We start from the raw sequence: 22,282 nt of genomic DNA on the forward strand, positions 1-22,282 counted from the left end.
ATATCTTGACTTCTACATAACCTATTTCTGGGTGCAGGCACTTGGAAATAATGAGTATGAAGATTTGTATCTCAAGTTTGCTGGTTTGCTTAGACATATAATTCAATTCTTACCCTACAAAGCAAGTGTTTCTTCTTTTTTTTTTTTTATTATTTATTTGTTTAGGTGAAGCTTTTTCTTTAGCTGTAAACAACATCTTGGAAAACAAAGGCTATGACACTGGTCCTGGATCCATCATCTGCTTTCTTATCATCCCTTTCTTATCAAGCATGGTCATGGCCAACTTGAAGGCTTTAGTTTTCATGTTTTACTTATTGTTTGGTTGGAGAAGAAGTAAGAATAATTGGCTTTAGTAATGGACCGTTCATGTCTGCTAAAGAAAATTAACACATCTATAGGCTCACTTCCTTCTCTTATTCGTGCTGACTGCTTTATTCAAACTGATTTGCAGGGAAAGCTTATCTCTGGATTCTAGCTATGAAAGGGAAAGTAAATAAGCCTAAGCAATTAGAGCAATGTGCGCACAGATGCAAATATCCTGCAGAAAGCTCTATTTGCTCTTGACTTCTAAAGCCACTTTAATCATCATTGTGGAGCTTAAGTTATACATGAGGATTTTGTGTGGTGCATATCTCACAGAGTATTCTAGTACTTCAGTTACACAGCAGAAATCATCAGTCCTAAAGACATATCTATCTGATACCAAAATAACTAAGCATCTTCTCAGTCCTTGATGAGCTACTTAAGTAGTGAGTGGACAAGCTGTAGAGTCTCCAAGGTCATTCGAAGATTTATAGTACTACTCAGGAGCATTGTAAAAAAAACTAAATTCTGATCTGCGCAGTTCCACAAACAATAGATAAATGCAGCAGTGTGAAGTGTTTGGAATCAAAGACCTTTGAAAAACATCAGCAGTAACCTGCTAATTATCTGCTCATCTAATGAAGTGTGAACCCCCATGGAAATCAGTGTACTACTGAGATTGTTTTTCCCATCATTTAATATTTTTTATAATTCTATTTTCTTCTATAGTAGAATCTCCTTTCTTTTGGTTTCTCTACTGCCAAGTTAAAATTAAGCAGTTAAAACCGTGTTGTAAAGATTTTCTAAAAAAACTCCCTTATATTCATGTTGGTGAAATTCACAATAACTGCTTATTACTTTCTCTTGTGGTGAATCCTGAAATACCAAAGGACAGAGTGAGTGATTTATCTATTTAGGTTTATATTAGTGGTGGCCTGAGGGGATAATTTCAGGCAGAAATTCTACAATATTTTCTGCAGCAAGCTCTTGCTTTAAGGGCAGAAAAATCACAAGACTGTTCAACTGATGCTTCTATTCTCTGATAGACTACAACAGAAGAGCAATTTCAGCCCATTTGTTAAGAAAAGCTTCAAGTGTAAGCAAATATTTGAGCAATGTGTATTTTATTTTTGGATGAAGGATATGAAAAACTGACTGAATCATAGATTTCAGGGTTTGAAGATAATGTCAGCTAAAATTATCTCATCTTTAAAATAATTGATTTAATTCATCTTGAACTAAGACAAAATTAATTTATTGTCTGAAGAATATATGTAATATATGCACATTTCCTTGTATCTCCTGTCAAAGTAAGCCTTATTTTTTTTTCCTTTTTTTTTTCCGTCTTCCCTTTCTCTCTTTCCTTCTCTTGCCTTTTCTTTCCACCTTTTTCTTTCTTTTTCTTTCTTTACCACCTGGAAATCTTATTATTTTATCACCACCCCTTGTCAGTCATCAGACTTTGCCCCCATCTGCTACAACTCCCATCAATTTTATTCTCTTGTGCATATTACCTCTGCCTTTTTTTTTTTCTTGTGCTATCTTTTCCTAGGCTGACTGAATGCTACACAGGGAAGAGGAAAGAACACCATTAAAAACAAAAAACAAAATAAAACCAAACATTTCTTCAGAAATAAGAGAGAAAAGCCACTATCAAAATCTGTCTTTTTTATTCACTTTTTCCTTCTGGGAATTGAAGGCCAGTCCCATGTCTGGGTGACAAAACTTGCCAAAGTGTGTCACTGAGGTAGGTCAATTTAAATGTTCCAGCAGTAGTATGAATTCCTAGCAAAGAGAAGTGCTGGAGGAGCAAACTGAAAGGGGTTATTGACATTCTGAAGCTGTTTGAGAGTCAGAAATGGGGTGTAGGCTGTCTCTGATTAAGGGATGATTTGGCAAAGAGCATTAGGATTCGAAAATACTGTAGATGAAGGAGTAGAAACAGCCAGGAAGTTTTCCAGGAAGGATCCACACAAGGATCTTGGGCCTTCCTTTCCGGACTTTCTGGGAGGTGAAAGCCAAGTTCTACTTAAGGGACCAGGAAATAAGGGCCAGGATGAGAAAGCAAACGGTGGAGTGTTCTGGTGAGTAATGCTTTCTGATCCTGGTATTACATGTGGTAGCAGGGACATTATAGTTACTTGAGAGAAGTAGTGAGTACTGTGCCACATCTTCTGCAGGACATAGTGAAAATGTTTGTGCTTCATGTCTTCTTCTCTTTCTTATGTTTTTGTCCCCCTCCTAAGTGAACAAACTTTGAACCTCAGCTACTCTGCAAGTCTTCAGATTCACTGATTTTGAAGTTGATAGAGCTAATTTCCAGGATTGATGATAAAAACCTATGAAAATAGCAGTTGCAATGATTCAGTTTGCATCCATTTTCATTTCCCTTCTTATTTCAGTAGCATAGATATATATATAGGTTCCTTCTGTTCCTTGTACAGAATGTTGTCGCTTTCACGTTAAGTCAGTTTTAACTTTAATTCTGCTTGCTTTTATTTCATACAATGATTTTTTTTAATTACTTTTTTTTTTTTTTGGTCTATCCTTCCAAATCTGTCCATTACAAATATGTCCAAATGAATTCTATTCCAAATCTATCACCCTGTATGGCCATTTCATCTTTCATTTTCATGGGAAAAAGGTACATCATATGCCTGGAATATATGCCATGAGTATCTAAGACACGCTCCTGTTGTAATTTTTGCCAATCTTCACTGAATTGAATGCCATTCTGATCTGCAAATTCACTTGTTCTTCTTGGATGTGTAGGGGTACTTAGAAATGTCTGTCTTGGTGTGTGTACATGATAGTACAATAAAATAAATACTTCTGAGAACAACTTGTACTCAGTTAACTCATTAACTGAAGTTACTGGGATCCAAGCATATTCAAAATACAGAACATTAGTTAGGCTGGCTCAGTGGCAGCTGGTTCTACTTCAGGCCATGATTAACTCTTGAATCTTTCAATAATTGCTTGACGAGATACTGCTGTAGAGGAATGAAAGATAGTAGCTTCTGTTCTAAGTCATTGGGCTTGTTGGTAGTCCACTAGTTGCTCTGTACTTGAGTTCATGTATTTTCCCAGGTACATGCTCACGTTAGCATGACAACTGAAATTAAAGATTTACTTCTTCTTTGTTTTGGCTTTTCGATAAGCATTTTTAAATTATCTCCTTTTTAGTAGTGCAAATTTAACGTTTCTCATTTATTGTGAAAAATTCATCTTGTAGCTGCCTGGGTGCATACTCTCTCATTTGACAAATACATGTGTTTTTTAAAAAATCATAAAATACACATTAAATTCATCAGCTAATTTTGAAGAGAGAGAGAAACTTGAGAGTTGGAGGAATGGAAAATGAAAGGAACTGTCCTTTTCCATCTTGGATACTCATCATTTTTCACCATGGTAAGACAGGCATCTACCTGATTTTCAACTCTAGAACTAGATGATTGCTGCTAGTCACTTATGAGTAATTGCTATTATGCCTGAGAAAAGGACAAAGGTATTGTATGTAATACATTATAAGAAGTTTAAGTACAGCACTCTCTTTCCTGAATATTTTGCTCTGAAGACTATTGAGCAAATGATATATTTTTTTTTAGCATAAAGCTGAAGTGACTTCCAGCTGGAGAGGTCTGCTCTGTGAAAAGAGTTTGATGGACACTGGGAATGGTGGAAAAAGACTGAGAGGAATGAGTCTGTTGGCAGTAGGAAAGCTACTCATGGGAACTGTTGAGTGAGGCTGTGATTATTCTGATTCAGTTAAGAACTTTGATGTTTAATATCCACACTGTGAAATATCAAGAAATGTTTAGAAAACTAGCATCTCCTGAAGACAAATCTCTTTTCTGGAATGAATTCTGTAGCCCTTATTTATAGGGAAAGTGCTGCTGAAGTCACACACACAGAAGTCTCAGACTGAGTTTAGGTGAAATAATGTTAAAACCCCCATGAAGTGCAAATTAATTGGAAAGAGCTTAATTGGGATCACCAGTTTATTGGGATATCTCCCAGGGAGCAGATTTAGTCTAATGAGAATGGATGGCAGTATCTGCTGATTAACTGGTAGTGTGTTATCATATGTTGAACTTAATGAGGAGGGCTCCGCCAAGTTTCAAAGTGTTTTCAAGGTTTTTTCCTACCTCAAAAGAGTAAGGTTTGATTTGTGTTTCTATTTTCAGAGATTTTATTTAGTAATGGGTCTTATCCAGCCAGTTTTGTATATAAATTCTTCTTTCCACTAGTATATTCTCCTACTGTGATATAATAAGGGATATTTATATTTCTGAAAAGTCAGACTATCTGTCTTCCTGCAATAAATACATTTAGAGATAACTATAAGGTAACTAAGCATAAAGAAGAAAGGCAATTCTGCTGTCAATGGACAGACCAGACAAGGTAGGGTTGAAAGATGCTTGTGATATTTTAACAGGTATGCTCCTAGACTTTCTGCTCTTTGCCTTGTTTGGGTGCTAAAAATGATTCCTACCCTTATCTTCAGGGATTTACTATTATCTTTAACAATTATGCTTAACTGAAACACCAGTTAGATTATATATGAAATTTTGCCTCCAAAGGTCCTTCAAGTGCCATGTCTAAGAATTGTCTCCAGTCTCTTTGTTTATAGGGGCTTTTCAGGACATTTTCCTGTGAAAAATTATGTTTCTCTAAAATTTCTGGCACACATTGTAATATATTTCATAATTTCCTACATAATGTATGCTGTAATAAATTATGTCTCAGTATCTAGTGATGTAAGCTTTTGGTTATCCTTAATTGCTTGTAAAAATTTTTTTAGGTTAAGAGCTTTTACTCTGAGTTTAAAAACTCTCTTCTATACAATAACGCCCTGCTGACAAGATTTTGATTTAAGACCTCCCTCTGTTTTAACCTAGTTCATACTTAAATACTCATCCTGCTGAATTTTAATTCTTTGTAATGTACCCAGGGATTCAGGAGACAAAATATGGAGTTCAACAGTAATAAGAATGATTGATTCAGCCTCTACCAAAGTTGCCAAACTCACTAATCTGTATATTTTCAATATTACTGTTTTCTATAAAATAGTCAGTTAACCTGTCTGTTACAGCAATAAATCATTTTGGCTGCCACAGCACATCTGTGCACAAGTCAGCTACACAGTTACTAAACACAAAGCAGAGAATAGCAAGAAAAAGCTTTTTCCCTTCACCCAGCACCTTTCACTTAGTGCAGGTGTTTGATTGTATTTCATTCTAGCAGAAACAGGTTAATCTCCAGGGTCCCATTTTACTATAAAGACAAAAGTTATAACACGGTTGTGCCTAAGAGTTTAGCTATTCAATTTTATGGATGCAAGGTTATGCTTAAAAATAACTATTTCATTTAAACTATGAAGAATACAATAATAGTTTTAAACCTGAACTTTATCACTGTACAGGTGAATAATTGCTTGATAATAGGTTAATAATGTAAGGGTACAAACAGAAAGTTTTAAGGAAGTCAATCTGTTTAGAGGACAGACTTAAGAATCTTGGTTGGTCTCTCCTAATCATGTTAGCAAATTTTGACTTAATGAGCAAGAACTTCCTACCCTGAAGTACTGGAAATCTCTGCAGAAATACTTTTGGCATCTGTTGTTGATGTAAAAGGAGGAGAGATGTAGTCTGAGTAGGAAGGGAAAAGATGTGTGGACATGCTGCAACCACATCACGCTGTTTGGGACTCCAGAAAAAAACCACTGAGCAGCATTGGTGAACCCTATGCTGAGCAGGCATTAGTGAATTTGGCAGAAGGAGGAGGTTTGCAAGCAAAAAATGGGAGCAAGTAGAGCAGTTTAGAAAATTTGTAAAAGAAGCTCTGTAGAGATGACCTTCCTCTGGGACTTGTTCCAACAACGGAGACCTTAGGAGAGGATAATATAAGCCCTTAGAGCATCAGATTTTTTGTTTACAACCCCCGTGTTACAGGGATGCTCTTCAGGTTGTGCAAAGCCTTTGTTCATGCTAAATCTGGTCTCTCTTTTATAATGAATTAAAGCTTTTATGGCCCTTAGGCCTGGGTAAAAGGAACTATTTTGTTTTAAAAACTGCTGTTGAAATGAAAAAGCAAAACCAGAAAAGAGCGAAATCTGAGATTTTGTAATCTGCTATGGATGTTATCTGCACAGTCAGTGATACAGGACCATATCCTCTTGCCCCAACATGCTACCTGTTATTAACATTGGTTCTGTATGCTTAAGTCATGATTATTGACTTGTTTTTAACAGTTGTTCTGATATTTTCCCCAGTTCAATACATTGTTTTCAAGAAAATCAATTTTTATGGCAGAACAACTGTGGAAAGGATTTTTCTGCTGTATTTAAATTTTCAAAGTCTTCAGTCTTTTTTCTTCTTAAGAATGGATCAGCTTAAATGTATTATTCTTTTAGACACAAAAGGAGAAACACAGATAACCAGGATGAACAAGAAAGGATTGATAGCTTTGAGAGACAGAGTATTACCACAGACACAGGAGCTTGCTTTTCATCTCACGTAACTTCCTCTCACCATCTAAGAGTAAGTCAGTGGATGAAGTTACTTGTCTAGTCTCCAGTCAGTGGAATAAATATTGTCTGAAAAGCATTTATGCCCTGGTTCTTAGATGTTCATTTTAAGATGACATTCTGTACATGTTTTTTAGAAAGATAGTTCATGTGAAGCACACCTTTTGTCTCATGTTTGTCTCTGTATTAAGTTTTTTTGAAAATCCAGTAAGTTAACAGTGAGGTTTTCACTAACATCTCTATTAACAATCTTGATGAGGGGATTGAGTGCACCCTCAGCAAATTTGCAGATGACACCAAGTTGGGATGAAGTGTTGATCTGCCGGAGGGGAGAAAGGCACTACAGAGGGACCTGGATAGACTGGATCGATGGGTCAAGTAAACTGTATGAGTTTCAGTAGGGCCAAGTGTCGGGTCTTGCATTTTGGTCACAACAACTCCAGGCAACCCTACAGGCTTGGGGAGGAGTGGCTGGAATGCTGCTTGATGGAAAGGGACCTTGGTGTACTGGTGGACAGTCAGCTGAATATGAGCCAGCAGTGTGCCCAGGTGTCCAGGAAGGCCAATGGCATCCTGGCTTGAATCAGGAATGGAGCGGCAAGCAGGACTAGAGAAGTAATCCTGCCCCTGTACTTGGCATTGGTGAGGCCTCACCTCGAGTACTGTGTTCAGTTTTGAGCACCTCAGTACAGAAAGGAAATTGAGGTGCTGGAGCAGGTCCAAAGAAGGGCAATAAGGCTTGTGAAGGGCTTAGAGAATATGCCCCACAAGAATGATCTTTGAAGTCTTTTCCAACATGAGTGATTCTATGATTCCTAGGAGAAAAGGTATTCTGAAGACCTCCATTTAATTACTATTATTATTTTTAATATGCAATGACATATGTTTTCTTCCAATCTGGTGATTCTTGGTGGTTCTCAGATTTCTTAGTAATACATTTTAAAACCTCAAAATCTTATTTGCTATGGTTGTCTCGTAATATGAAAATATGTTTGTGAAAAGCTGTCGAGTTAAAACTATCCATTTTCAAGTATGGGTGTTTAATATTGTCCTTCGTTACTTAGAAAATACATAGTACTTTATTGTATCGTGTGTTCTCCTGAACAAACAAACACACAGAAATCACTGTCTTTTCCTTCATAACTGTACTAAAGCCAAAGCACACTTTACATGCCTAGCAGATAAAATACCAAACCCATTTTGGTATTTCTTCTAGTTACATGGACTTCAGATGCATCAGTATGTGTAAGAAGTTAAAAAGTCTTTTTCTGTATCTTTTTGCTTTGTTTATCTATTCCCTGTATTCCAGGACTTGTAATTGGTATTGACTGCTATCAGTTCTTTAGGGCACTTGCTGCTTGTACAATTTCCTTTTTACAAAGCAATTTTTTCTTCAAGGCTTTTAATCATAACTTTATTTTCTTTCATTTCTGAGACTTAGATCTGTTTTTTTAGCAAAATAACATGAATGATGATTAGCAAATGTTTAAAATATTTTCAGTCAGTTGGTTTGGCTCAAAATAATTATCAGTTTTGTGAGATTCACTCTTTTTTTTTTTCCTTTTCTTTTTGCATTGAATACATACACCATTGGTTTGGATTTTATTTTGAATAGAAATATCAAATGCAATAGATTTGATCTCTTACTTTTAAGCACCAATTCACTTCAGTTCAAAGATAATTCTTTCTATTAATCATAATAAAAGCAAAGGGAGAATTATGTTTAATGTAGAAATCATGTTTTCATAACTGGGAGATTTTCATTATAAATTTTTTCAATGTGTTCCAAAGAGCTCTATACTGACTGTAAATGACTGTCGGCATAGGTTGTTAAAGCTAAAGATGACAGCATTACTTTTTCTTGTGTGCTACCAATAGCAATGTTTAGAGATGCTGCTCATCTCCTTCTCTCTTGCAATGTGGTAGTCTGTAGGCACACAGACATAGATGTGTTCTGCCTTTACCTCATATGAATAATTAAAAAATTATTTCTATAATCTATTTATTTTCAAGTCTAATTATATTCGAGGTGCTAGGCACAGTATAGCATGCCAGCACCAGACTCTGGAGTCCACTTGATCTCTCTTAAACAAGCTTATTTAAGTATTTTAGTCACACGAACCTTTTATGTGAGTTTCAGTCATACTGTCTGATACTAATGCACGTGCATTGCATGAAATCTCCCAAATTTCTGAGTTACCACTGGACTGCTACCACTGGCATACGGGCAAATCCAGAGCATCTTTTCGTACCTCTTGACAACTAGAATAGTTTTATCTTTGACATCTTCATTTTAATAACGAATGTGAATATTTCTACCTTTCAATTCTTTTATTGTTTTGTTGTTATTTAAATTGATGCCCGGCTAATATAACTGTCCACTTCCATATATGGTACCTTCCTATTTGCTTTGGCAGAGTACAGCTAAACCAGGCAGCTTGTCTTCCTAATAAGAAATAGATCAGTACTACTAGAAGACCAGATCTCCTATGTCCAGCCATGTGCGTAGTTTTCAACTATCTTCCCTGTCATCCTGCTTTCCATCCTGCTTTACTTGTAGGAGCAACACACATCTGACCAGGAATTACATGGATCGCTCATATCTTTCAGCTGTCTACTGGGTAGTCTTGAAAACAAAAATCTAGTTGGCTTTAGTCTCTGTGAAGAAATTGATAGTAAACTGCCTCATTCTGATTCCTGGGCCTTTAAAATTGTGTTGCATCAGTGTAAAGAAGAGAACTTGTATATTGTCTGAATGTACATCTGAAGAATCAGACAGATCCATGCTCCATCAGCACTATTTTCCAAAAAGGCTTTGGCCTATAATTCCTCTTCCTTGTGGAATATGTCACTCTTTATTTTTCAACTCTGGTTATTTACCCAGAAGACAAATTCCTGGAAGCTGAGCAATGGAAAGTTGGGCAAGACCATACAGTGAGGGTTTATCAAAGTCACACTGCAGCATATCAAGCCAATTTTGTGAGTCACTATGAAGGAAAATGAGTCTTGTTCAAATAAATTTTCTTCCCTTGATGTTATATTTACTGAGCTTCTGCATTGCTGTAACTTGGAACACTGAGAAACATTAATGTAAATAGTATGAAAATTCTCAGCAGAGCACAGTAGGTACTGGGGAGGCTTGACATGGCAATCTTAGTGCAGGTTGACATGGTCGCATTTTGAGCTCCACATTTTCTTAGTAGGATGTTTTGAAAGATCAGACAACACCATATACCTCATTGAAACGCCTCTCAGCATCTTGACTTGGGCATTGGTGACTCTCTAGGAGAAGGAATAAAATCAATCTTTGCTTGATTGCTTAGATGTCTCTGATGATCTTTAATCTGTTTTCCTGGCACCTTACATAGAAATTAAAGGTTTTAATATATGCATGCACTATAGTCTTTAATAACTGTTTGTATTTTCAGTAGAAATCTGAAGGAAAAGATTGCTAAAATACTTACATATGAAGGAAATTTTGCAAGAAACTTGAAAGTGCCAGTTATTTTTTACACAAACTCAACAAAATGTATTGCTCAATGTATGGAAACACAAAAGACCACATTTTGTGACAGAACGGAATTGGTTACTTTGACATCCCCTAAGACTTACATATTTCACTGAACTTACTACAACTGGTGCACAAAATCTATTCAGTAAATTTTACTTTAAATCAAGCTTTGAGTGACTTGGGCTAATTTTATTAGAGGTTTTAATTCTGATCCTCTTTCTAGTAGTTGGGTAACTGTAAAAGAACTATTTGTTAATTTAAAGTTCAAACATCTGACTGATGGATGCATGCTAATGTATTTTAGATTTGAAAATCATATCTTCTTTAATTGAATTGTATTTGCCCAGACAGAGCATATAATTAAGTCTTTTCTAATTCTTCTCGTGACAGATTACAGTATGGTGCACTGGGGAAAAATAGTCAAAAGTATGAATTTAGTTCATTTATGCCCATTGAAAACATCTGTAGTCACATCATGAATGTTTGGAATATTAATCATTTCCCAAAATAAAACGATGTATTTTTCCATATATATCTCTTACAATGATTAATAAGAATACAGAGGCAGCAAGGCTGAAAAATATGGCTAGGACAGAAATAGTTTTAAGAAAATTCATCAGATTTATACAGGAGATAGTGAAACTTCACAATGTGTGGCCACGAAGCTATTTTAGACTCTCAAATGCCTTTATGGAGAAGGAGGGAGCCCCATTGTTTAGGGATGTTCACTTGCTTTTACCTGTTTGATAATGCAGAATTAAACAAGGCTCTCAGACAGAAGACATAGGAAACAAAGCCAAGACATAGTTATGAGCTGGCACAAAAGAATAATGAGGCAATACTTATTTGGAAACTTTGATGTGCTTGTGTATACTATGTCATGTGTTCCCAGGATGCAAGTCTAGGACTAAGGGGATTTCAAGACATAAAGGAAAAAAAATCCTGACTTAAATAAGGGGTGAAAAGATCTTTAAGTTGGAAAGGGATATCAGGAATACATGCCAAGGGAAAGAAAAAGCAAGTAAGGAATTCGTTAGGAAAGAGAAATTTTTACAATCTACTTTGCCTCTCTATGAGAAGTGTTGCCCAAGGAGGAGGGCAGAATTTAGGCATACAGATATTTAGCCTTTGAGCTTATTTTTTTCTGATTGCTTTGGACATTTTGGCAGAATAAAAATACAGCACTAGAATTTATAGTGGGACATTCAAGTTTGTCAGTTTCTTTATTTATGATAAATAAAAAAGAACTAGATAGGTGTTACCAATGCATCTTCTGTGTCCATAACAATTTAAATAGTTTATTCTGCAAAATAGTGTTATGAAATGAAGTAGCATCTTTTTTTTCTTTGATAAATAATGCAATCTTAAAAGTCTAAATTACTGATCTCCATTAGAGTTCAATTATAGAATTTATGTTTTTTAATGAACATCACTGAATGCTGATTAAAAAATGACCTGAGGCAGAATCTGATTTCTAAAGAGAATATTGTTATCAAAGACAATTTTGTAGGGCTATAGTAGTCTGAGGTTCTAGATCTCATGATGTATGATGTTTCACTTGAAGAAAGATTTGCTCTTAATATTACATTCAACTTTGTTCTAGGGAAGGTCTTACAAAGATTGGTTTCCTTGGCTACCCCATGTCACAGTCTTGAAACGTAATTCCATGAAAGAGCATAACTCAACTATCACTAGTGTATAATTAATAATGTATCACAGAAATAAATATGGCTAGAGTAATGCTGTCAAGTGCTGCATCTGAAGGAAAGACATTTTCATGGCAAGTTATTTGTAGGAAATACGCAAGATGAGTATTTATCTTCCAGCTATAAAAAAGTCTAGCGTTAGTCTGGAAAATTTCTTCATGGGGTAAGCATGTCTTGACTGAAGTCAGTAGTAATATAGCCATTCTGAGCAGGATACACTAGTTCATACCAGTTATCATTAATGGCTGTATAGACTTGCTCCCTCTTGGAAATATGATTGACCTATACCACACAGGAACTGCTTGTATCTACACCTCCAGCTAGAGGTCATCATGTATTCGGTCCCGAGACTTTCACTTCAATGCATGTCCTATGTCTAACTTGAGCTCATGGTAAAGACATTTGTTTCTTATACAGGTCATTTGGAATGGAAATATGAACAGAAAAGCCATTATAAACAAGGATACTTTGTTTATCTAAATTAAATGAATGTAAGCAAACCTTGTCTGGGTAAGGATCCCATCATTCTCTACTTGGGTTCTGCTTAGATATACTAAAATATGGATCTATGCTGCACTTGCTGATTGCTTCCCCAGTCACGCACCAGTGGGCTGGCTGCTCAGTTTCTCCTGTTTTACAATTACTCTGCAAAGTAAGAGTCTCTGCACAAGGGGCTGAAGTTAAGAGCATCACATCTGTACTCTGTAGCCCTGACATCCCACTGCATCTTATTCATTTGGTCAGGATCTTGCTCCAGACACTAGATAATATCTGTGGTAAAAGGGTCCTTTTCTGTTCATAGCTGTTAGATCTGCTGATGGAGCAGCAGTTCTTTAGGGAATCAGTGATGCTCAGGGTCAGCTGGTTATAATCAAACACAATCAGCTCATTGCCTGATCCTGCTGATAATGTGGGCAACTTGTTGGAAGAGGGGGGTGAGGTCTTGCTGTTATCTTCCCCAGCAAGGCAGTTATGCTTGAAAAAATGTACCCATCTGTTTATGGTCTGATCCTTTCTAAGCTGACTATTCTGGGCTCTTTCTGCTAGCAATTCAGATGGAGCTGACAAAATGTGCTTATAGTCTCTCTGTGTGTCTCCCACATTTCATATCAGTGGCAAGTCTTGCTAGGACTGAGTCCTGCTGGATAACAAAATGCTAGATAAATTACAGTTGGAGGGACGAGAGATGGCATGATGAGGCAAATGTAGTAGTACCTTACAATGCTGTGTTAGTGAAAGTAGCTTGAAAGATGATGTGTTTTTCTGTAGAAAAACAAAGCTTACATCTCTACTGAGCAAAGAGGACTCTGCTGGAGGCAGAGCCATGCGTGATAACAAAATTTATAGAAGATCCCATAGTGCTGATGATTCTACATGCTCAAAGCACTGTTCTGTGAGCGTGAGGGATCCAAATAGAACAAGACAACAAGGCAATGTATAAATCAGGTTCCCTCCCTTCTTCTTTTCATTTTCTCTTGAAAAATTTCATTATCTTCTTATCTGAGTTAATGCAACATTCCCTCCAGTACATTCAACATGACAGGTTCTTGAATTCTGTTGCTCCTGTACTATTACCAAAAGGTAATTTACTTTATTTAGAAATAAACTAGATTATGACAGCAGATGACAGAAACCTCCTATGTGGATCTGGTCTAAATGGGCCAATACTTTTCTTAAGTATGTATCTGAATTTGTTTTTGTTGTTGTCGTTGTTTGGTTTTGTTTTTTAAAAAACAATACTCTGCCAAACTGTGTCTTTGCTAATTTCTTTTTAAGTTCTATTTGGATATAAGTCACTGGTATCGGAAATTAGGTTGAGGAGAACCGAAGACATGTTTTGATTTTTCTTGTAGACATTGGATTTGCATAGAGAAGATTCGAGAGTTTTTTGGAAATTAGCTCTTTGCTGAATAATTTTCCTTGCTGATGACTTTGGCCAAGACTTTTCACTCTTCTGTGCTTTGTCTTCTGCATTCATTACTGCTCTCGTGAAAGACTTTGAGATGTGGAGTGCCTGGCAGGCAAAACATTTTCAGGCTTATTTGTTCTCTTTCCTTTTCCTTGTGTTGAACTGGCATATTATAATGAACTGGCGTATAATTGAGTATACAGATGAGATGCAAAGAGCTGTGGAGCTCTGCATCATTCAACAGAGAAGACACTGGAGATGAGGAGTGTTCTTTGTCACTGTATGCCTTCCGAAAGTTGCTGGTACTTGTGGAAGAAGCCCTTCCGAGAGGGAAAGACAAAGCAGAGGAATAACTCTGGCTCTGGAAAAATCTACACTAACTAGGATGAGGCTGGACTGCTTCATAGGAAGTGAATCTCCATTCAGAGAGAGAAGAGAGGGAAGAAAGGACTGAAGAAGAAAGCACTGCTGTGCTTTTGTGAGGCAGTTTTGTGCCCTCTTACACTTATGCAGGGCTACAAATCTGATGTATCTACTTAATCTGAGCCTGTATAGGTGCTACAGAAGTTAAACTGTGGGATTTGAAAAGGTTAGTCTTATATCCTCTTTGGCAATACATTTTTTATCTTGGAAATTAGTGTGAAAAGAATCAGTCAGATGTGGAAAAGATCTTTAATATAAAATGCCTGTAAGCATAAAAATATGATACCGAAAAGCCTCTTAGAAATGCATTTTTAACCACTATTTTTATAATTATATGTTTCTGTGCCATGCATGGTCATCCCCTTCCTTAGAAATGTTTTGCAGTTGCTTTAATCCAGGAGGCATAGTTTCTCTGGGTTCTGCCTCAGAGTACCAACTAATATAAATTTATCTTGAAATTCACAGCTGTCTTCACTGAATGTGAGCAAATGAGCCTGCCAGGTTGAGCTGACTCTAAACTTTTTTTTGTCTTTGGGATGCAAATTATTTTAAGTATATTTAGGTCATCTCTAGTTTTCGTCTTTCAGTTTTGATTTGAACCATTTTGGAAGGTAACCAATAGCTTTCATGGGACTCTCATATGCCGGCTAGTGGTGATCTTAAATTCTGAGGCTGAGCTCACGTTGGTAGTCAGGTGATTTTAATGCCTGACTGGATTTGTTCATCAAAATCTTCACACCATTCCATATTCTCTACCTTTGTTGTCTGGAAATCCAGAAATATGTTTCCTTTAAAATGACAATCCCGTAACACAAATCTTCTGAGCACATCTGAAAATTGCTCAGCTCTTATTTAATTCCTCTTTGGATTTCTACAGCTGGAGATGCTTGGGTATATTGTGTCCAACAGACTGGAAATCCCTAGGTATTCAAGAGTTGGATAAATAATTACTTGTACAGCAAATACTTTGTGCTCTACTTTATATCTCTAAATCATAGTTAGAGGAAGAAGCCAGATAAAAATCAGTGCAGTGCTCAGATAATACAGCGTTTCAGACCTGATAGTCCTTAACACAAATCCCTCTGTACTGATAGTTTATATAATAATTTCTTCTAACTCTATGGCTGATTCACACTTCCCAGCCTGCCTTAATGTAAATTAAAAATCAGGCATCATTGCATGCGTTGCAACAGTTTTCATCTTGATAGATGATAAAATACAGAAGCAATGTGTACAGAGGGAAAATATTGGCTTTGCATGGGGAGGGACTGATGTCCTGGTGGCTGAGGCTGTGGAGATTGTGTCGAGCAGCTAATCATATGGGTCTGATTGTGTTCCTGATGACTGACAGCACTCAGTATTTCCTACAATGCTGAGAGATCCTGAACCAGCACAGAGAGAGAAATAACCAATTTTTTTTTTCCTTTAAAACATCTACCTAACCCAACAGACTGGGGTAGAACCCGCTGATATTCTTTGAAGCAAAATGTTAATGTTTTGGTTTGACGGCAGTATTCTGACAGATGGATTGGCATACCAAGAAGTACTGGGTGTGATGGTTTACAAAGCACATACACTGATTTATCAGCTAGCTCCCAGGTCACCAGAGGGCTCTGCCCCTTCCCACAGGACTGCCACCTTCCCTATCCATCTCCAATGCTATCTGTGTATATCTATAAGAGATACAAATGGCATGATTTTGAGATGAAACAGGAGCTTAAATTCTGCCTTCTTAAAGGATTTTGCATGTGTAAGAGATTATTCTTTTACATCATTGTCTCAAAGCTTGCTGGGGCACAGATGAACAAGTCCTGGGCAAGGGTTGAGAAATTCTTTGTCTGAAGGACACAGATGGACAAGGCCAGGGGCAATGAGAGAGAGAGAGAGAGAGAGAAGCCACAGATTAATGGCCAAGAAGCAGTCTTTTGTGTGGGCTTATCTCGAGGAAGATGGTCATCTCAGGAGGTGCTGTACATGACTCTTACCCAAGCGCCCAGGGATGTCACAATGGCAGAAGAAGAAGGATAAAAAGGGGACCTACATCCATGAAGCTAGGTTTTCTGGCAACAGATTCCTCATGAAGAAGAAGAGGTTTTGGACATGAGAAGCCTCATGACCTGCCTCTCTCCCTCCTGAATTTGCTGTGCGCTCTACCTGCATGCTGAAGAAGAACAAAGGTGTCTGCCATCAGATTCCTCACTACGGAATTCCTGCATGCTGACGGACTCTCCTGGGCCTGCTACCTGAGTCCTGCTGCTTCCTCCCAGATTGGCTCTGCAACTTCTTCCTGCTACCTGCTTGCTGCCCAAGGCCAGCCACACTGCTGCTGCTCTCCCCCTGCTGCTTTTGCTTCGGACCTTCGAAACAGCATTCGACCGCTGCTGGATTCTGGTGGTGACTACCCCTGCTGTATGTTGGTAACAGGAATTAGATATAAAAATACATTCTTTGATTCAACAGCCCCAGGATAGACTCATAGTAAAAAAATTCAGGACTCTGCTTAATACTTTCCTACAGCTTAATGGAAAAAAAAAAAAAAAATACTTATAAGGCTTAATTATTTAAGAAGACAGTTTGCGTATTCCCTTGATTCACCAGTGCTTAAAGGAGCAAACAAATCTTCTTCACTTGAAGACCGTGGCAATGGGAGGAACAGAAATTTATCTAAGTAATAACAGCAGGATCTTAGCTCTGTGCTGCATCTGCTGTGACAGTGTCATGTACTTAATTTTGACCACTTTAATACACAGAACTCTCTACTGATTTCAGGTTTCACTCCTTAGCCATCACAGACACTCTGGTTTATATTTTCATTTGGAGTTCTGATGTAACAGAGGTTTCAATTGGATGTCATTTTCTGTGATCAGGACTTTCAAACAGTTTTAAATATTTTATAGGTTAGCACTCAAAAGGAAGCAGAGCCTAGAAGAAAAATAACTGCTACTTCAGCTTCTTTCCTGTGGCTGCTAATGAATTAATGATTGTTTTTTACATCCTTTCAGAAGACTTCGACATTCAGGATACTCAAACATCAATAGAAGAAGGAGGTCAGAGTGAAGTCCCAGATTAGTTGTGATGAGCTGGGACATCTCAGTGGAAGAAGGAGAGATATGGGTAGCCTGCAAAGGCAGGGAGAAAGGTTCTTCTGGAGGCAGCCCAGGTCACTACAGGAAGGGAGAGCACATAATTTCTCCCCCTGATACTTTTGGACACATTAAATGGTCAGAATTTGTGTAAGAATTAGAGTGTGTATGTATGTGTGCACATATGCACATATATATCAGAACAGGAAAAAATGGAAGGAGAGAGAGGGAGAAGGTAAACACAGCTTATATATTTGGATAAAGGTAGAGAAATCAAAGGCTTTTGATTTTATAATGGCAAACTGAATAAATTAGACCAAAAATTAAACACAGCTGTTCGTCCTAAAGAGGGAAGGGAGGGAAAGGTGTCCAAGAGCACAGTCCACCATGAACTGTTGACTAAGCAGACCAGCTGTTATTTAATTCTGCTTTCTTTGAAGTATTGAATGTTTTGAGATGTTCTGAAAATCAGATGATTTAGTACTTTTTTTTCCCAATTTGTCACTATTTTCCTCATTTTTTTTTTTTTAATAGAATGTCTATCTGATTTTTTTGTTTGTTTGTTTGGTTTTGATTCGTGTCTCCAGTTTCAGTGTTTCAGAAGGCAAATCAGTCTGGATTTAAGTGGTGTACAAAGCCTGGTTGATCTTCTTCAAGTCTCTGAAGCTTCCTTCAATGACTGTCAAATTAGTGGGATAAAAAAAGGTACAGGGCTCCATGGATGCAGTCTTCCTTCTTTCTGAGATATGCTCTGAAATCTTTGCTTTATGTTTTAAGAGGATGCTGAAACATCAGTTTAAAAATTCTTTGCTTTGATCTGAAATACTTGCTGAAAAAGCAAGGGTTTTCTGGAGTACTTCCTTTTATATATATTTTTTGAATATCTTTTACCATTCAGAATGCCTGAAAGTTATTTCTGTTTTGTAGCATGTATGTAGTAAATATTAGGCGGAAGATGAAGATAAAATCCTGAAGTGATTTAGATAAAAGGGAAAAGAATGTAACAAAGGAAAAATGGAGAAAAAACCACCATGAGATCAAATGTATTTTGTGCTTATGTATAAACAAATATCAGCTCTAACTCAGCTGTAACTTTGCCCTGTTTCCAGCCAGTTAAAAATGCATCAATACTTCATTCATTGTCATCTATTTTAATGGAGATAAGAACAAAGTCATTTTCAGAAATTTGTCTCTGATTTCTTTGTAAAGGATGATGTCTCTTGAGTATGTTGCCAGAGTCCCTACTTATTTTCAAAGAAAAATAAATATTTCCCTTCACTCTAAGCAGCCCATCCATGGAAATGTTATCTATGAGACCTTGCAAGATGTTGGCTTATCCTGGCTTCCTTACAGCGATATGTTAGGTCTCTGCCTGGACATCTGTCTGGTGTGTACACTGTGCTTGCTAGGGACTTGCTGGGTATAGGGCCAGGCAGGGAAGAGAGCAAGGAATGACTAATCACAGTGGTCTGGGAGAGAAGGAAGGGCAGGCTGTGCACAAGACCTTGGCCTGAAGATCTTTTGAAGATCAAAACAGTTGTGTGGTTTTTCCTTTTTTTTTTTTTTTTTTTTTCTCTTTAAACATTACCCTTAGATTTCTCTCTAACTTTTCTCCTGGCAGTGAGGATGATGACCCAGTGGCGTTAGCAATGATCCAGCATGCTCAGGATGTTGCATTTCTTTTAAACATTTTCAAACCTTTTTGAATGAGTGATGCTGTCTTGTAATTTTTGTCCTAGGTGGAGACCATAAGTGGTGCAGTGATTTCCTTACTCAGTTACTAATTGACCTGTGACACTGACTTTGACATTGTGATTGCAGATGCATGCAGATCATAAATTAATATGCTGATATTTATAGTTAAGGCAGCATACAAAAATCAGGCTATTCAAGCTCTATTAAATTAACTAATAAAAGTTGAGTGAAAGCATCTAAAAAGCATGAGAAAACCTTAGGTTACTCTATTTAAATTGGTTAATTAATGAAAATGTAAATATTTAAAATCCATGAAGTTATTAACTAAATTAGTGAGAATTATCTTAAAGTTACAATTTACTCAGTCAGATCATCAGCCAATGCAATCTCTATTTAAATTAATGGAGATACACCATTTTACACAGCGTGGGCTTTAGATCATGACAATGATAAACCTTTTTCAAGCATACTGCAATTGGAGCAAATATGTTTGTCATAGGATTTAAGAACCATAAAAGCACATTTAATATTAAAAAAAAAAATCACTTATAACTTACCATTCTGTAAAGTTTATCTTCCAGATCCTGATTAATTCTTTGTAAGGCTAGGTAATTGTTTTGTATCCTAAAACAAAGATGATATCATTTAATTGAATGTATTTTTTGTGTTATTTTTTACCTGTAATTTTCACATCAGTACAAAACCTTGGCTTGCACTACTTGAAATCTATTTTCTTACCACTCCTGTGCCAGTCAGTGGTTTCCTTTGAAATGCAATTACCACCTACTTCCTAAGCAAACTTCTATGTCATATTTGTTTACTATATTTAGCAGCAAATTCTGTCAGGAAGTAAAAATGTGTTTGCTGTTCTGCGCTTATGTGCAGACATGCTTCACAGCATGAGAACTTGCACAAAGGGATTGTAGCTGTGCATCAGGCTCACAAATTATATGTCAGGGAGGAGGCTTGAGCTTTCTACTTAGACGCTACAGGAAGAGATTTAGCAGACTCTCCTAATGTGGAGAATTGCAGCAGAAACCCAATGACTGCAGTAGAAGAAAATGACTTAGAAGAGAATATTCCCCTTTTGACAGAAGTTCAAAGGAATTGCACATCCTTGAACCTCAGCAACACATTCTCTTCAGCAAATAAATCTAGATATCTCATGCTGAAAATGTGGGTGTTTATTTTTATTAGAATTGAGGAATTGAACGGACTTAGAAAATGAGTCTTCCCTGCTTATTCCAGAGCAATACACCAAAGAAAAGTTTCATTCTGTATATATCTTTATGTTCCATGGAATGTAACCATGGTATTGCAGTGGGGAAGCTGCTTAGCATGTGGGAAAAGCATCCCTATTTCAGGAGTAGCTATGCCTTTCTTTTCACAGAAGTTAAGGAGCAGATATCACCTCAAAAGTGTGTATAAAAATGTAAAGCAAATGTTGGAAGTTTAGCTGTGAAAAGTTTGTCTGAATACATCTACATGTTTGCTCTGAGAATCTTCGGTCAATAGGACAACTTATTTTCACTGACAAGTTTATTTTTGGCATTGTGTAAGAGTGAACTCAGATATAGTACAAATTCATTCAACAGAAAGTTACTTCATCTGAGAAGTTTGATTCTGCGTGTAGTTTCCTCTGTGATCAGGAAGAGATTAGGATTAAAGAATTCCCTTTGATTTATTTTATGTTTAGGGATAGATGCCGAAGCCAGAACTGAGACCTGCAGTCAACTCACACCATAGTGACTAATGGAGGGGTCCAGCCCACTCCTTCCTTGTAGTGACAGTTCAGGTCTCTCTATGCTTCTGTAGCCATGGAGATTTTCTTCCCCATTACATAAACCAAATTCTCTATTTGGGGACAGACTGGGGGATGGTGATATTCCACACAGGTCTCCCATTCATATCACAACGTCTGCTCCATATCTCTGAGAGGAGAGCTCTGTGCTGAGGAGAGATGCTTAGAGGGCATAAGGAATGACATACCCAAGGATGAAGCTCCCCAGGGTATGGATCACATACTGTGATCCATGGGTTGGCATCGTGTGTTTTACAGAGCTGCTGAAAAGGGAAGATTTCCACTCTGTAAGGAGAGTAGGTGGTCAATGATACTTGCAAAAGTGGAATCCAATGAATTACAAATTTCTGAGACTAGTAGTAACTGATGACTTGGTCATTGCTCACTAGTTCTCACAGTGCCATTCTGTAAATGTCCAGGTGACTTAAAGGATTGACTGAAGTTCATGGGTCTCTACATTTTCTATGTTCCTGTTAGATGCACTGTTTGTTACTAAGCCACATTTATTTGTGCAGCTTTAGGTGTACTTGAGATGTGCGCAGCTCTTTAGTCAAGTCAACATAGCAGAGAAAAATCTCAAGGTACCCTCTACCCATCACGGTAAAGAGAAGATAAAAATAATTTTGATAAACGAGGGGAAGCAAAGAGACTTAAGCTGGCTATGACTGCAGACAGTTACTCAGCACGGTTATGTGAGTTGATAAGGTTGCATGCAGTACTGTGGGGAGCAAGGATTTATGAAAATAAGGCCTGCTGGTTAGTGCCAGAAGTGCCCCACTGTCTTGTCGTTATCCACAGTTTTTCCCAAAAGTTTGCATGGGTTCAAAAGTATTTGCATAAATTTATGAAAGAAGGAATAGTGCAAAACAAAATATTGTTTCAGTGCTTTTTTAGCTCGATTTCTCTGTACCTGAGTCTTTTCTGCAGTACAGAGCTATGTGGAGTGCATATTACAAGGTACATATTGAAGATTTCTTTCCCATGTATTTAAAAACATGAGCAAAACTAACAGCAATTGCAGCCAGATAACCTATATATTCGTCTTATTACAATGGCAATGTACCAGTGGTTTTAGTCCTCAGATTCTACAGACAATATTTTTCTCTTATTACAGCTCACTGGAAGATCAGTTACCACTAATATAATGGCTTTCAAATGGCAATGTTTCCATGCAGTAGACGGTACTTGGTTTTTGCAGTAGCTTATTGCAATATGCTTCTTGGCTTATATCAAGTCTTTGTCCGTCACATTTTCCTGTGTTATATGTTTATCAGAAAGTATTCCACAGACCCAGTTTTTGCATTGAAAAAATTGATCACCTC

The 22,282-nt window shown here is 37.2% G+C and overlaps 1 protein-coding gene across 6 annotated transcripts in view; it reads right to left on the reverse strand.

Moving 5' to 3' along the window:
- BEGAIN (brain enriched guanylate kinase associated) overlaps nucleotides 1-22,282 on the reverse strand; it is a 138,640-nt gene that overhangs the window by 30,561 nt on the left and 85,797 nt on the right. For all 6 annotated transcript variants that reach the window (XM_031553684.2, XM_085225638.1, XM_085225639.1 and 3 more), the window contains one exon: nucleotides 19,717-19,783. In XM_031553684.2, coding sequence (XP_031409544.2) covers nucleotides 19,717-19,783 — 67 coding nt within the window. The remainder of the gene's footprint in view (nucleotides 1-19,716; nucleotides 19,784-22,282) is intronic.

Source organism: Meleagris gallopavo, chromosome 5 (genome assembly GCF_905368555.1).
Source record: "Meleagris gallopavo chromosome 5, MGAL_WU_HG_1.1, whole genome shotgun sequence".
In the NCBI taxonomy this organism is placed as follows: Eukaryota; Metazoa; Chordata; class Aves; order Galliformes; family Phasianidae; genus Meleagris; species Meleagris gallopavo.